The sequence below is a fragment of the Lissotriton vulgaris genome, chromosome 8 (genome assembly GCF_964263255.1).
Source record: "Lissotriton vulgaris chromosome 8, aLisVul1.2, whole genome shotgun sequence".
In the NCBI taxonomy this organism is placed as follows: Eukaryota; Metazoa; Chordata; class Amphibia; order Caudata; family Salamandridae; genus Lissotriton; species Lissotriton vulgaris.
The window spans coordinates 621,394,752-621,408,954 of NC_141696.1; the positions used below are offsets into that span (position 1 = coordinate 621,394,752).

At 41.7% G+C, this 14,203-nt stretch overlaps 1 protein-coding gene across 18 annotated transcripts in view; it reads left to right on the forward strand.

The window, feature by feature from the left end:
• Positions 1-14,203, forward strand: part of ABI3BP (ABI family member 3 binding protein) — a 1,784,442-nt gene that overhangs the window by 862,945 nt on the left and 907,294 nt on the right. For all 18 annotated transcript variants that reach the window (XM_086934483.1, XM_086934484.1, XM_086934487.1 and 15 more), the window contains exon 6: positions 10,564-10,634. In XM_086934483.1, coding sequence (XP_086790609.1) covers positions 10,564-10,634 — 71 coding nt within the window. The remainder of the gene's footprint in view (positions 1-10,563; positions 10,635-14,203) is intronic.

Consider the following 14,203-nt stretch of genomic DNA (forward strand, 5'->3'; position numbering starts at 1 on the left):
ACTAAGGAGTTATTCACATAAAAATCATCATTTCTAGAAGGTTTATGCTGCTTGCTGGTGGATTTCTTGTGCAGAATTGCAAATTTATATTTTCGCTCGCCGCATCTCAAATCTCGCAATTGCGAAGTACCGCGAGACGTGATCTCGCCGTACTCGCGTTGACAAACTATCGCTGGCAAGCCGCGATGACGTAATCGCGCTCGCCAATTCCCGCGGGATCACACAGCAAGATCCAAAATGGCGCAGCACTCGCAAACTATCGAAAAAAACAACTCGGCAAACGATGATAAACGCCGCGCGCCGCAAAAATTGTATCACCAACGCCGCGCGCCGCCAAAAAAATCCGCTGCGTGCGAATTTGCGGATTTTGCGGGAAATCCGCAAATCTCGCGGATTGCGGATTTCCCGAAAATCCGCAAAATCCGCGAGCGGAACGGATTTTCCGCCCACGCTTAATCTTTTAGGAATTTTTATGTGGGACTCCTGGGAGCTAGTGCTTATCTCTCTTATATCCTTCAATACCTCCCTTACTTCTATTTCTCTCACATGTAGGTGGGGTGTTCCTGTAGTTTACAATATCATATTTTGTAGTGGCCCTCCCATAGCATGCATTCGAGTAATATTTAGTACATTTCCTATTTACAGTTTCCATCCATGTACTTGCTTGGTTGTAGTTGTAGCCCATGTGACCTTATTGTATAAAGAAGTGCAATATTTTTTTTTATAGTTTGTTATTTATATATAAAGTTATGCAGCTAGTTTTCTTGTTTATATTTACATGTATGTATGTTCTTCTTAAATGTTTTTTGTAGCTTTTCCATTGGGGTGTTGTGATGTGGAATCGGTGGTTTATGTTCTGTTGGTAGGAAAAAAAGAGCATCAGTTTCATTTTAAATGTTTATTTGTTAGTAGTTTCTAGAGGTTGAGGATGTCAGCTTTTATATTTGTGGTTTTAGGGTGAGTTTTTCCTTTATGATAATTTACATCTAGTTACTTTTTTATCAGTTTTTTCTGGTTTATCATCAGTATGGGTTTTCAGTAGCTTAACACTTTCTTGATGTTACAGTATTTTCTTTCAGTAAGTTCATGTAAAGAGATAGAAGTTGTAGAGTGTTTTGTTAATTTTTTGTTATTTTCACATTTTAATTTTAATTAAAAGTTAGTGTTGAAATATAGGTTTAATTTACTTTGCAAGGTAGTTATCGATATATGTATATATTTCTGCTTTATAGTTCTGGTCAGAGGATCTGGCAGAGTTTACACTTGAACCTTTTTTCATTTTTGGAGTATTAAGTTGAGAAAATGTGTGGGCCTTTTATATTCTTGATTTAATTGTGTGTGTGATTTTCTTGGTTACATATGTTTATAGTTTTATTGGTTACTTCTCTTTTGGTTTGAATTTTCTTTTTGGTATGTTCTTCTATGATCAATGTTAATTAATGATTGATTTATAATCTTTGGGTCCGGTTTATGGTGTGGTCAGAAACAGCTCCGACCGTCGGTTGGAGCCTTTCCGACTGCATCAAAATATGCGGGTCAGATTCTTTTCCAACGGCCCAATTGCGATGGAGGCAGTCAGAAAGGAATCCGAATGGTCATTCCGACTGGCTTCTGACCAGCTCGAAGAGCCTGTCCGCCAGTCGGAATGCGGCTAGTAATCCCAAGGGCAGCTGTTTCGGCCCTTGGGATTACGATGTTGGGTTTTGGCAGCCTTTCTGTGCTGGTCTTTCTGACACAGACAGGCTATCGGAACTTTGGGGGGCCCCAACAGGGCCTCCTTGGGTGCACGGCCTTCGGTCGGAGATGGAGGGGGCACCTATGGTGCACCCCTGTTGATCCCTGCAAGCTGTGGCAGGCACCAGGGTGCTAGGATGAACTGCACCTCCTATTTTACAATGGGAGCATGCATTCCAGCCTGAATGCATGCTCCCATTGTAAAGTATAGGAATGCCATCGAACACTGTTTTGTGTGCATCGATATTGTGTCAGTGAACCATGTTCAACAGGATCAACCTGGAAGCTGTAAATGTGCATGTCTCCAGAAACTTGGTATGTGAATGATAGACATCTGGAACCATATTTACAAATGGTTTGCACTTGCAACACTAAGCGACAGTTGTGATTAACTTTCCAGCTCAAATGGTGTTTTGCCTTGTAGAAGGGCTCTTTTATTAGCACCAAATCCATTTCCCACTGCTTTGCTTCAAGGGCTTCTTTCTGTGGGTAGATCAACATAAACATCCTTTCGGTTGATGCAAAGCCTGATCAACTGAAATAGCCTGACAGGACTTTGCATCAAAAGTTAACACCTTGTGAAAGCAGGCCTAAACAAGGAGAAATGCATTGATTTCCCCTACAAGCTGATGGAATGCCTGTATGCTGCAATGCACAGCATAAATCCAATGCGCTAGACCTTCCTCCAATTGTCCACGCACAGGAAATTGTAGGAAATAGTAAAGCAAGAGCATGCCCCCAGATAAAATCCTTTGCAAGACAGTGCACACAGGTGACTCCATTGCAGGCCAACCTTTATAGAAAGGCCACTGCACTATAATTTCCCCTCATGCAGCACGGCATGGCACAGGAAAGGTTTATGCTGTGTTAGGTATTTCATTTATTTAGAGACAATGATATTTCCAAGTCTGTGGTATATATTAATACATCCAAATAAAGTGCAAATGTATTACTCATACAGCTGCTTTTAAAGGGAATGATCTCCTCCCGGAGAATTATTGCTTGAGCTATTTGGGTCCAAGTATAAGTTGGATACTAAAGTGCCAATGAGCAGGCTTGACAAGTCCCCTTCCCTATTTTAAACCTTGATGCTAGATTCCCATTAACTAGGATGCTTGTGTTGGGTGCCTTGAACAATATATACAATATCGAGAACACAAATATCGCTGTTAATAGTATGGGCCCTTAATACGATGTCAGACGGACCCCCACCATCATGCTGTCGGTGGCGGCAAAAAAAAATATCGGAACCAAAAATATTGTTACCTTTGAATAAGCAAAGAATGGTCAAAATGTTGCCTCTCACAATATCGCCAAAATAATTACACAATGCTGTAACGTAGTAGCAACATTCCCTTTCATCCAGTACAGTTGTAGAGCCTCCCACAAAAATGTTCAGGTGACTATGTTGAAAGCTTTTGCAACATATAAAGTAATGGTTGCAAGGAAGCCTGGGTTTTGAATGCAAGGTCAATAGAGCCAATCAACCGATGGTTCAGATCCTAAATAAAACACTTTTGATCTTTGTGGATCAAAAGATCCACCAAGCCACTCAATCTCCTTGTCAAAAAAGATTTTGTAATTGCTATTAAGAGCGAGATGGGTCTATAAGACTTCCCTTTTTTAGTGACTTTATTAGGTTTCAGGAGTAGAGTAATTCTTGCTGCATTCCATGAATCGGGGATGGTCTGTGCTTTAATCAGGATCAAATTCAAAATCCCTTTTAGAACAGGGCCTAAGGTTTCTAACATCTCCTTCTATACCTTTCAAGGGAATACCATTGGGGCATGCCACTTTCCCCATTTTAAGCTTCCTCGTGGCTGTTTCTCTTCTTTGTGAGGGGAGTTTAAATATTTTAAGTCTTCTTCATGGAGGCCTGGTATGTTATGTTTCTTTAACCAGGACTGACACATACATGTTCATGCTGTGAAATCATCATGATACTTAGAGCAATAATAATTGTAAGAAATGTCCTCTATATGTTATGGGTACGTTTTAGCAGGAATATTTAGAGTACGGTCCAGTTTTTTACCACTGTTCCTGACTAGATCAGCCCTCACGATCCCTGCATGTATGGCTCCTCTTTTTCCCCCTATTTGAAATGTTTGATGTTACTGGCTTCCCACTCCATTCTTCTTCCAACCTTTTTCTGTTTTCCTGTCGTTCTGTATCCAAATCTTTACATCGTTGCTCTAACCTGTCAAATTGGGTAGTAAATTAGACATCTGGCTGTATATTATAATTCTTATCCACAATGGCTTGTTGTTTGTCAGCTCAAGCTTGGCATCCTATATTGAGATTTAAAAAAAATCATGGTCTTGACCTAAATTGATTAACATTACTATCCTCCTAAATTTACTTGTGGTCCATGGTTCATTTTTTGCACCTTCTTCTGAGCTGGTATTTTTATTGGTGTAGTATGAGATATGAATAAGGCTATGTGTGACTTTAATGGGGTATCTGCACAGTGAATTAATTATTTTAAAAAAACTTAGCCTTGAAAAGTGACCATATATACTTCCATGAATAGTATAACCTTTCTGTTCTCCCAGATTCTCTCGCCATATTTCCTTAACTTTCAAATTCAGCATCATATATAGTATTTGCTTCCGCATCCTTAAAGTATTTTTTATTGGCATAAATGATGACCTGTCTAGTTTAATGTCCAACAAGGTGTTGAAATCCCCTGTAATAAAATGCCCTTCACATTTAAGGAGATGAATGACAAATGGGTTTATAGGTCCATATTTGTAATGGTTAGGAGCATAATAATTCACACAGACAAATAGGCCTCCACGATATTTAATTTGGACTATTACCTATTTTCCAGAGTACCCATGTCTGACTGTTAGACCTCAGTACTAAGAGATTGTCTGACTACTATCACCACTGAAGCCTGACATATATTGCTATCTGTTTTACCCACTTCTCCCTCTTAAATATTGCTGTACTTTCCTTTCAGGATAAGTGTGTCTCTTGGAACCTGATTATATTAGACTCTTTAATATAATCCATAACTGTCTGCTGTTTCATTTTGGATCTCAGACAACTAACTGTCTAGGACGGCAATGTAACATCATTAAGCTGATTGATTTTCCAATGGGAACTTGTTCAGGTATATCCCTATAGTGTTTGAGGACATCATTTTTCTAGATGTGTTCTTTTCATCCATGCGTCCCCTATGTGCTTCCCCCCTCTCTTGTGAATCCTCCCTAATTGTTTTGGCTTTAGTGGAGAGCCTGGTTATATCTCTGAGGCCTTCTATTAGTATTGAAAAATAGTTTAGTAAGTGACCTTCAGACCTTCCTTAAAATAATTTTTAGGGCTGAACAGTGTAAACTTATTCTAATCTCAAATTAACTTCACTCTAAAAAACGAGAAAAGACTTCACATGAGACCATACTCTACTTTTTAATCTCTTCGATAAAAGTGTCCTCTCTTCAACCCTCTTGAAATCACTCATTTTGTTCTGCCACATTACTTTTAGTGAAAATCTCATTTGAACTTTTGCAACCATCTGTAACCCTTGAATGCACATCCCCCAACTTCCATTGTCTCTCCTCAGTAGCTCGAAATATGTCTGAGCGTATAATAAAGGTTATATTGCTAACTTCAAGAGACTTTTTATTAAGGACAATTTCTTCGATGTGGTCTTTGACTGAGCACACCTGAACACATACCAGGATTTTCCTAGGCTTTTGTTGGTTAGGGTTTTACCTGGAAGGATCCTGTGTATCTACCTAGTGTAGAGTCTGTCCAGCCTGGGTATCCACTAAGCCACACACGGAGCTTAGTATTACACACCTTTATTCTACTGTATGTAACTGTGAACTCAACATTCTAAAACAAGCTTTCATGGCATTGCGCTCTGAAACCTATGTCCTAGATTTATGGAGTCAGTTAGGTGCCAAAAGGGTTCCATCATAAAATATCACAAGACACTACATCTCCCCTCTATTAAAAAAATGCAGCACACATGAAAGTTATAAAATGGCATTTTAGTTTAAAGATTGTTGAGGTGCAGGAATGGTCACCTTCCTGAAGATAAACAATCCAAGACATTATGCAAAAACGAGTAGAAATTAAGCATTTCTCCTTGTTTCGCCACGTTAAGACCCGGTTGTCCCTGGTCTCAATTTTGGCGCTGCCTCCCATTTACGCTGCCCTTGTAAATAGGGTGCAGCGTCAAAATCAATGGGTATTGCACTGCCACACCCACTGCCCACCCCTTTGACACTAAGCATTGGGTGAAAGGGGGTCTTATTTACAAGGCAGCGTTATTACGCAGCCTTGTAAATAAGGCGAAGCCCTTATCGCCATGGGAACGTTGCAAAAACTGGTTTTCCATGGTGATAGGGGCTTGTAAATATTCCCCTAAAATTATTAGTAATTTGAGTATTTGTTTTGTGTGCACACGTGTGTTCATTTTTTTCGAATTACTGTTTTAATGTTTGAAATTTAAATCCTACAAATTGCTTGGGGGTCCCCGGCTTCCAGTGGTGACTCAATGGGGGTCCTTAGGAGTCAAAAGTTTGGGAACCACTGCCTTAAATCATTGGTAAGCAATCTAGAATCATATGTAAGAGATACGGTCCACTTCATTGAGAGAGTCGAAGGTACCCCATATTTTATGGACCGAGAAATACTGGTCACACTGGATGTAGAATCCCTTTATTTGAATATCCCCCAGAGAGGAGCCCTCAATGCTATAGAAAAAATCTTGAAGACCCGCCTGAGATCAGCAATGCTGACTTCATACTCCAGTGTTTGGAAATCGTACTTTATGAGAATTATTTTGAATTTAATGATTCTATGTAAAAACAAGTTTGAGGAGTCAGCATGGGGGCAAGCTGTGCACCCAGCGTTGCTTGCCTCTATGTGGGGGAGTTCGAAAAAACAAATATCTACAATGAAATGGCCCCCTTCCACGAGAATGTTAAAATCTGGTCTCGATTTATCGACGATGTGTTCTTTATCTCGAAGGGGGACAATGAGATGTTGGACAAGTTCCTCATGTGGCTGAATGCTGCTGATCCGAACCTTAGATTCACCCTACATGCCAGCAAAACCAGGATTGAATTCCTGGATATATGGGTGGAGCATAAGGAGAAGGAGCTCAGGGTTTCACTATACACTAAACCGACCGCTAGGAATACGCTGCTTCAATATGGCAGCTTCCATCCCCGATGTCAAAGAGACAGCTTTCCTTATAGTCAATTTCTTCGGATTCGACGAAACGGTACTGACATCGAGGATTTTCTAGCACAAGCTGACATTCTGAAAGCCAAGTTGAAACATCGAGGATACCCACCAAAACTAATAAAGGATTTATTCAAACGGGCAAGGTATACTGACAGAGAACGTATGTTAGAACCCAAACTGAAGGACTGTAAGGATCAACTAGTGTGTATCACCAAACACTCCAACCTAGACCACAAGGTCAGAAAGGTGATCAATTCTAATTGGCACCTCCTCAATTTGGAAGAAAATAAAGTACCTTTGAGCAAAGCAATCTATGCCTTCAAAAGAAATAAAAATCTAAAGAACTACCTAGTCAAAGGCAAACTAGTGGGACCTCCCACTAACCAACAGATATTCTGACCTAAACGAGTGAAAGAAGTGTAGCCTACTGGGGAGATCGAGGTTTTTGACATTTAGCCCCCATATGGTGTTGAGGCTAAACTATTTGCTCTTTTGATCCTCGACAGGCAGTTTCCTCCCCAGATACCTCGATAAAATCTGAAACGGCGGATTATTGCGAGCCCTTATTGCGACAAAAACTGTAACCTAGAAAAACAAAACTACCTTCTCCTGACAAAACAAATTTAGCAGGTACTATCTTTGGGAGAGGGTGGAGCATATAATTTTGCAAACACCTATTGTATATTTGAGGGCTAAAGCAAGTTTATCTCTGCACCATCCCTTTGCGGGGTCTTAGACAGGAGTACGTCGCAGGTGGAACTCCAGAGGCTGTGCCCCACCCCTGGCAAGATCGCTGAGGTATCTTGGTAACCAAACTAAACAGGTACTATCCTTGAGAGATGGTGGTGCGCGTAACTCTGTAGACTTGTACTTGACACTTGAAGACTAATGCAAGTTTTATTCCATTTAATTTTGTCACCATTTTTCAGTGGTGTTTAGACGGTGTTAGCTATATTTTGGAACCTTGTAAGCTGTACTCCACCCCTATATGATCGCTGAGGGGACCCTCCATTAAAACGAACCTGATCAAGGACCTTTAGTACTCTTTTTGGGTAAGTGCCTCTACACTGGACTAGGGCCCGGAAAAATTATGATCTCCCCTTTCCCTTTCTAAAAAGGAGGGAGGGTGGAGGCTCTATGATTCCCTGGGACTGTGAACAGGCTTGATATCTTAAACACCTTATGATTATAATGAATCATTAAGCTTATCCATCTAGTCCTAAGATCTTTGTAAAGTGTGTGCTCTCCTGCTTTAAGGAGATGGGTGAAAGTTGAAAGTGAATACTAGTATGGTACTGTTATAAAAGTTGATGGCAATGATAAATTCTTAGTTCCCTGTGCTTTGAAATAGGCGCTGACCTTTATCTAGTTTTTGCTTATCAATAAATGATGAACTTGAGGGACCAGCAGTCCTCAGAGCCAAATGAAATGTGTTTTATATTGAGTCTGTGTGCTAGGAAGAACCTCCAGCACTGAGAGAATTAAATGTTGTGCAAATCTATCCATCTTTTGTATTATAGTGTTGTCCCTTACACCGCGTTACCTCTTCGCCCTGACGAAGGTACGGCCTGACCTGGCCATTCACAGAAACGCGTGTTGGCGTTACTTGTGTTTGAGGCAGAAATCTTTTTCCATCTTGGATGGTCATTTTTCCAACCTGACCTGCCCTACACCCCAGTTCGTCAAATGAAGCAATCTCCATATTGGTTTCATTCATAGGCACTGATGTACCCTGGTGTTGCTGTTTTTAAATGTGTGGAAGATGGTATGAATGATGGGAAGTGAAAAGGATATGTCTGAGAATTGAGTGTTGATGAAGAGTGTGCGGTGTGTGTGGGACAATATCACTGTTTATAATGACATATAACCAGATGTGTACCTTTGTATGAAATAATTTATGTAAAGCATTCCACTGAGAAAAATCATATATACTCGAAAAAAGATAAACAATGAATAAATAAAATGATTTGAATATAATCTATATTGTTGGATGCTATTTTGGCTCTGAGTGTTGGTCAATTACGGTGTATATATACTAGGGATCCCATTATAGGACCCATATAAAGTGGCAGGGTATGCTTCCTTTTTACAGGTGTGATGGAGCCACTGAAAGCACAAGTTACACATGTATGCAGCCCATTGCCCCAACAAATTTGGAAATCTATCAATGGCATTGCTTGTTTTCCTGTTTTTTTGGCGTTGTGTTGGGGAAGATGAGGTACTGGGGTGAGAGGCTTATGATAGCATCAAGGACGTAGGTTAGGAATGCTGAAAAGGATGCCTGGGATACTCCAGCCACTTTGGCTTTGGTGGGTTTGAAAGTTTCAGACCCCAGCATGTGTAGGACAGCCAGTAGCTTGGCCTGCAGAGGGATGTTGGTGCACTGCTGCAACATTGGCTGCAACCTTGGTGGAATCTGGTGCAGGAGGCAGACAATGGACTTCCTCCTGAGCCTGTAATGGGCAATGAAGTCCTCCTCCCTGAGGTCAATGAGGGTAATCCTCTGTTGGTATGTCGACTCCCTTCTCCTGTGTTGCTTCTGTGTAGTGATGGTGGTGGTAATGGTGGAGGTGGTGGTGGTCTTCTTTGTGCTCCGAGCTGCAGTAGGAGTAGGTACCTGGTGCCATTAAGCTTGCCAGAGTGATTTGAGTATATTCTGCTTTTAAACTACTGGATATTTGTCCTTTTTATGGCTGGTTTGCCATAGCGGAAAATGTTTGCCTTTATTGGGACTCTGCGCATCTTTCGCCAAAGTAGTGTATTTTCCCGAATCGTTGTAAATATGACAGCATCAGTTTTGCATGACTATTTAAGGGTGGAACGCCTACCTTCCTATTATTATCGCTATCTGCCACTTCCGAATCTGGCATTGGGAAACTGGGCGCAGGAGTGGCAAAAGTGAAGCTAAAGACCTCAAGCATCACTCTGTAAATATGTCCCCAAAAGAGAGCCACCTCAGCGTAAATAACTGACACTGCAGCAGCGCTAGCTCCGAGTAAATATGCCCCCAGGTGCAAAAATACTGGGCATTTGTAATTGGACGGAGTTGAATTCCAGCTCGTCTATGTTTTTATGCCGATCAACATGCATTCTACCTTTTAAGATGTAGGCAACTGCTCATAGCCATCCACATTTTTCTAAGGTAGAAGATTTTGTCATGGTAGAAAAACATAGGTGTTGTTGGTTACCTGTTAACGCATGGGCAACATTTTTGTGATAATATACAGATGTTTTATGGCACTAAAGACATCTTGAGAGTTTCTTCTTGAAAAGTGTAAATTTTTGAGACAAGAATAGGTGGTAACGTCAAAGAAAACTAATAAAGACCTAATAAAAGCTTCTAAAAATGATATTATTTCCACAGCCAATATTGTATATCCAATTCTATGAGCCACGTACATGTTTACTAATGCATTTGTGTACTGTGAAGCACATTTTGGAGCATGTGAGGTCTTCAAAAACTCTACTAATGTATAAATAGGCAACATTTAATTCAATGGATTGTTTTATCATTATGTTGTTTATGAATGCAATCTTGCATTTCTTTTGACAAGCAAATATTCTTGCAATCAAGCATATATATATTAAACGTGAACTGACCATGCCCTTTTTTTTCTCTTGTTACAGCGAAACACAAAATAAATGGTGGAAATGGGCACATCCAAAACACTTATAATGCGCCCAAAGGACACATACAGGTAGGCACTGTATTTCAGCTGGTTCTTTTGAAAGTGTATTTCCGTGTCTGAATTATTTTATCAAAGACATTCTTCTACAGAATACTTCCTTCTATGTACTTTTGTAACTCGTTACCTGTGTGGCTAGCCGCTCATGAATATTTAAGATAAATATGCAGCCCTCATTTCTAGCTGATGTGCAGCATGGGAAAAGCAGCCCAACAGCCTCCTCACGTTTGAAATGTGTCTAGAGTATTTTGTCGGGTGTTAAACCCAAGCAGAGAACAGCAAGAGCCACATTGCTCCATGCCTTGCTGCGCTATCCCCTTTCCTTGCAATACACCTGGTATAGCAACGAATAGGTGGTAAATTGGAACTAATTAATACATTCTCGTTATCTTACTGTGCAACTGCAACATACAACGAAACTGTATACGCACAGTACCTTCAGGGTTCCAGTACTTATACTCAGGGTCATTGGAAATCTGCAAATGTGCAGCTGTGGTGATTTTAGCATAATTATAGATTTGCTGCATTTGCCACATAAATCATTTTCTGTCGCATAATCAGATTTAAAAAGAATGGGTTCTAGCTCCAACAGTTCAAAAGCACTAACTAAAAATGTAGCAACACAAGTTGTTGCACAGTGGGAGCCCTTTGACAAAGCTGGACTGATCACCTTTCAGATGCTTATTGCTATATGTGGGTATTAAACTGGTACAGATGAGGTGAAACCAATGCCCAGACAGTTTTGCCAAGTTTAAAAATAATGGAGTAATACTATTACAAAATGTGCCGCATAATATGCATATTCTGCCCGAATAATTTAGTCAACACATAATTTGTCCCTCTCCTGCTGTATAATTCTAGTGGTCATGCTTATACTATAAGCAGCTGGAGCTATACGACCCTTTCAGTGCCGAGGGTTTTCACGCTACACTCCAGAGCTTTTTTTGTGATATTTAGGACAGTTTGTGATTTTGCCTTGATAACGTTTTTCCCCAGAAGATATCCAGACTAAATGTGCGTCCTTTTTTAGTCTCGATACAAACTATCTTGTCATAAGTATATTAAAAATAAGCATAAAGAAGTTTAGAGAGGGAGTGGAGGTATGTCCCGCCCTTATCACTCATTACCTTTAATGTGTTTTTCATAGTTTGCCATTGTTTTTTGATGGGCTATCTTTCAATACTAAGGTGCTTAGAGAAGGATTAGATCAAGTAGCCCTTTTATTAAAATGCAACATGATGTGTTGCTTTACTCAGTAAACATTATTTGTATTTACTTTGTTGAAATGTGACATTTTATCTGTTGACTTTTGACTTTACTGCTTGCTTCTTTGGATGCCTAATGCTGACATAGAATTAATTTATAGTGCCCTTCACTAACCACCCTTGCACATCCTTTTGTTTTAGTTTGCTGTTATAATAACATGTTGGACTTACAGCTTTTTTGTTCACAAAGTAAAGATGTTCAGGCAGCAGGCTCTCTCAAAGAAAAAACAAACATAGCAGGCTCATTGACAAAAGTATCTACTGTGCAATGTCTTTAAAGTTCACCATAACACTTCTCTTTGAGAATACAGAATAACTCGAATGCACTACATTGACCTTCCCCAGTGAGACCACAACTCCCAGCAGCCTGCGATACTGGGAGTAGGACTGCCTTGTCTTTCCAGCTGTTCCTGCTGTTGGCCCCTATTTAGAGGGCACACACTCCCACTTCGCGGGACTACATTGACCCTCCCTAGCACGGCCACAAATTTCCAGAAGTCTCTGCTACTGGGAGGAGGGCAGCCTTGTTCTTCCCGCTGTTCCCCTTGTGGGCGCCTACTTAGAGGGCACCTCCCCCACTTCTTGGGACTACATTGACTCTCCCCAGAGAGACCCCAACTCCCAGAGCAGCCTCCGCTATTGGATGTAGGACTTCCTTGTTTTTTCCACCATTCCTGATGTGCGCCCCTACTTAGAGGGCATTCCGCTTCGTGGGCTCAAAGGAGACTGGGCTGGGCCACCCCTCTATCACCTGACTCCCAGCCAAGGTCCCGGTGCTTCTGGTACACCTGTCCCTGCGTTGCCTTCTGTCCCTTTCCCTGTGCTGCTGCTGTTCCTGTCCCTGAGCTGCCTACTGTCCCTGCTCTGCCTGCTGTCCCTGTGCTGCCTGCAGTTCCCGCACTGCTTCTGTCCCTACCCTGCCTGCTGTCCCTGAGCTGCCCACTCCAGATCCCTGCCTAGCACCCTGGACCACTAAGACCACCCACTAGAACCTCTGATGGAGACCGCCGCAGACACTGCCAACGCACCGATGACTGGACTCTAGCATCAGAACCCCTGGCCTTCCCGCCTCCCAACAATACACCATCAAGGAACTCCTGGACCTTGACCGCCAAAACAACTGCAGCTCCTCCTCCCCATGATCCACCAAAGGGCCCTTCACTTGCAGATACGGCCACTTCTCCTGCGACACAACCTATGAAAGATCTTGCACCTCTCCTGCCCACAAGACCATGAACACCTCGCAACCACTCCACTGTATCCCGCTCAAAACCCGCTCACTCTGCAAACACGCCACGGAAATCTGGGGCACCATCACCACCCTCTCCACTTATGTTGCCTTCATCACCGAAAAGTGGCTCTACCCCTCCTTGAACCCTGACATCACCACTGCTACTCCCAAAGGCTACAATATGATACACTGAGACTGCACCACCAAACAAGGCGGAGGTATCACCATCATCTTCAAGGAAACCATCAGATGCAACATAGTGCTAGAAGTCAGAATCGACTCCACTACAACGGAGGTCTCCTTGCTGTGAGCATATCTCCATAATATGAACTCAAGAATCAAATACGGTAAAGAATCCACTGTTGCTATACACAGAGACACCAAGATCCTTAAGGCCCAGGTCTGTGAACTACAAGTCACAAGTAGAATAATGCAAGACCGCCTAGAAGGCTGCAAAGGGAGATCTAGATGAACCAGTGTGTGCATTCTGGGAGTCTCAGAATGAGCAGAAGGACTGGCAGTTGACCTATTTGTTGAAGATCTTATCCTTAAGGAGCTCCAACCTTGCTGACTCTCTAAATAATTTTCCGGTCAGACGCCCCAAAACAGGGTCCCCCATTTGTCCGACCAGTGCCCGCATCTTCCACTTTCGTGACCGAGACGTGATACTACACATTGCACGTAGTGCTCCACCAATAACCTATGAAAATTCAAAAATAACCTTTTTTCCTGATTTCACACTCAAGGTCCAGCAACAATGTCGCAGTTTCTCAAAGTAAAAGAGCTTTGAGAGACAAGGCAATCAAATACTTCATCCTTTTTGCTGCAAAGTGATGTGTGGAATCTGGAGGAATGGAAGGACTCTGAAGGACTCCCAAGAATCTTGAGGAGGCTTGGGAGAGGCTAGAGGGATGGTGAACAGTGGGAGGCAACAGATCCCGTAAAGGTCGGAAATGACAAGAACAAACCCCTAAAAAGTTAACTGAATGAACTGTGAGAGAATCATAACGCAATGGGACTGAATCACTGCAGCAACAAGTTTAATAAATAACCATGTCTTTTCTTTTTTTAGTAGACCTTGATAC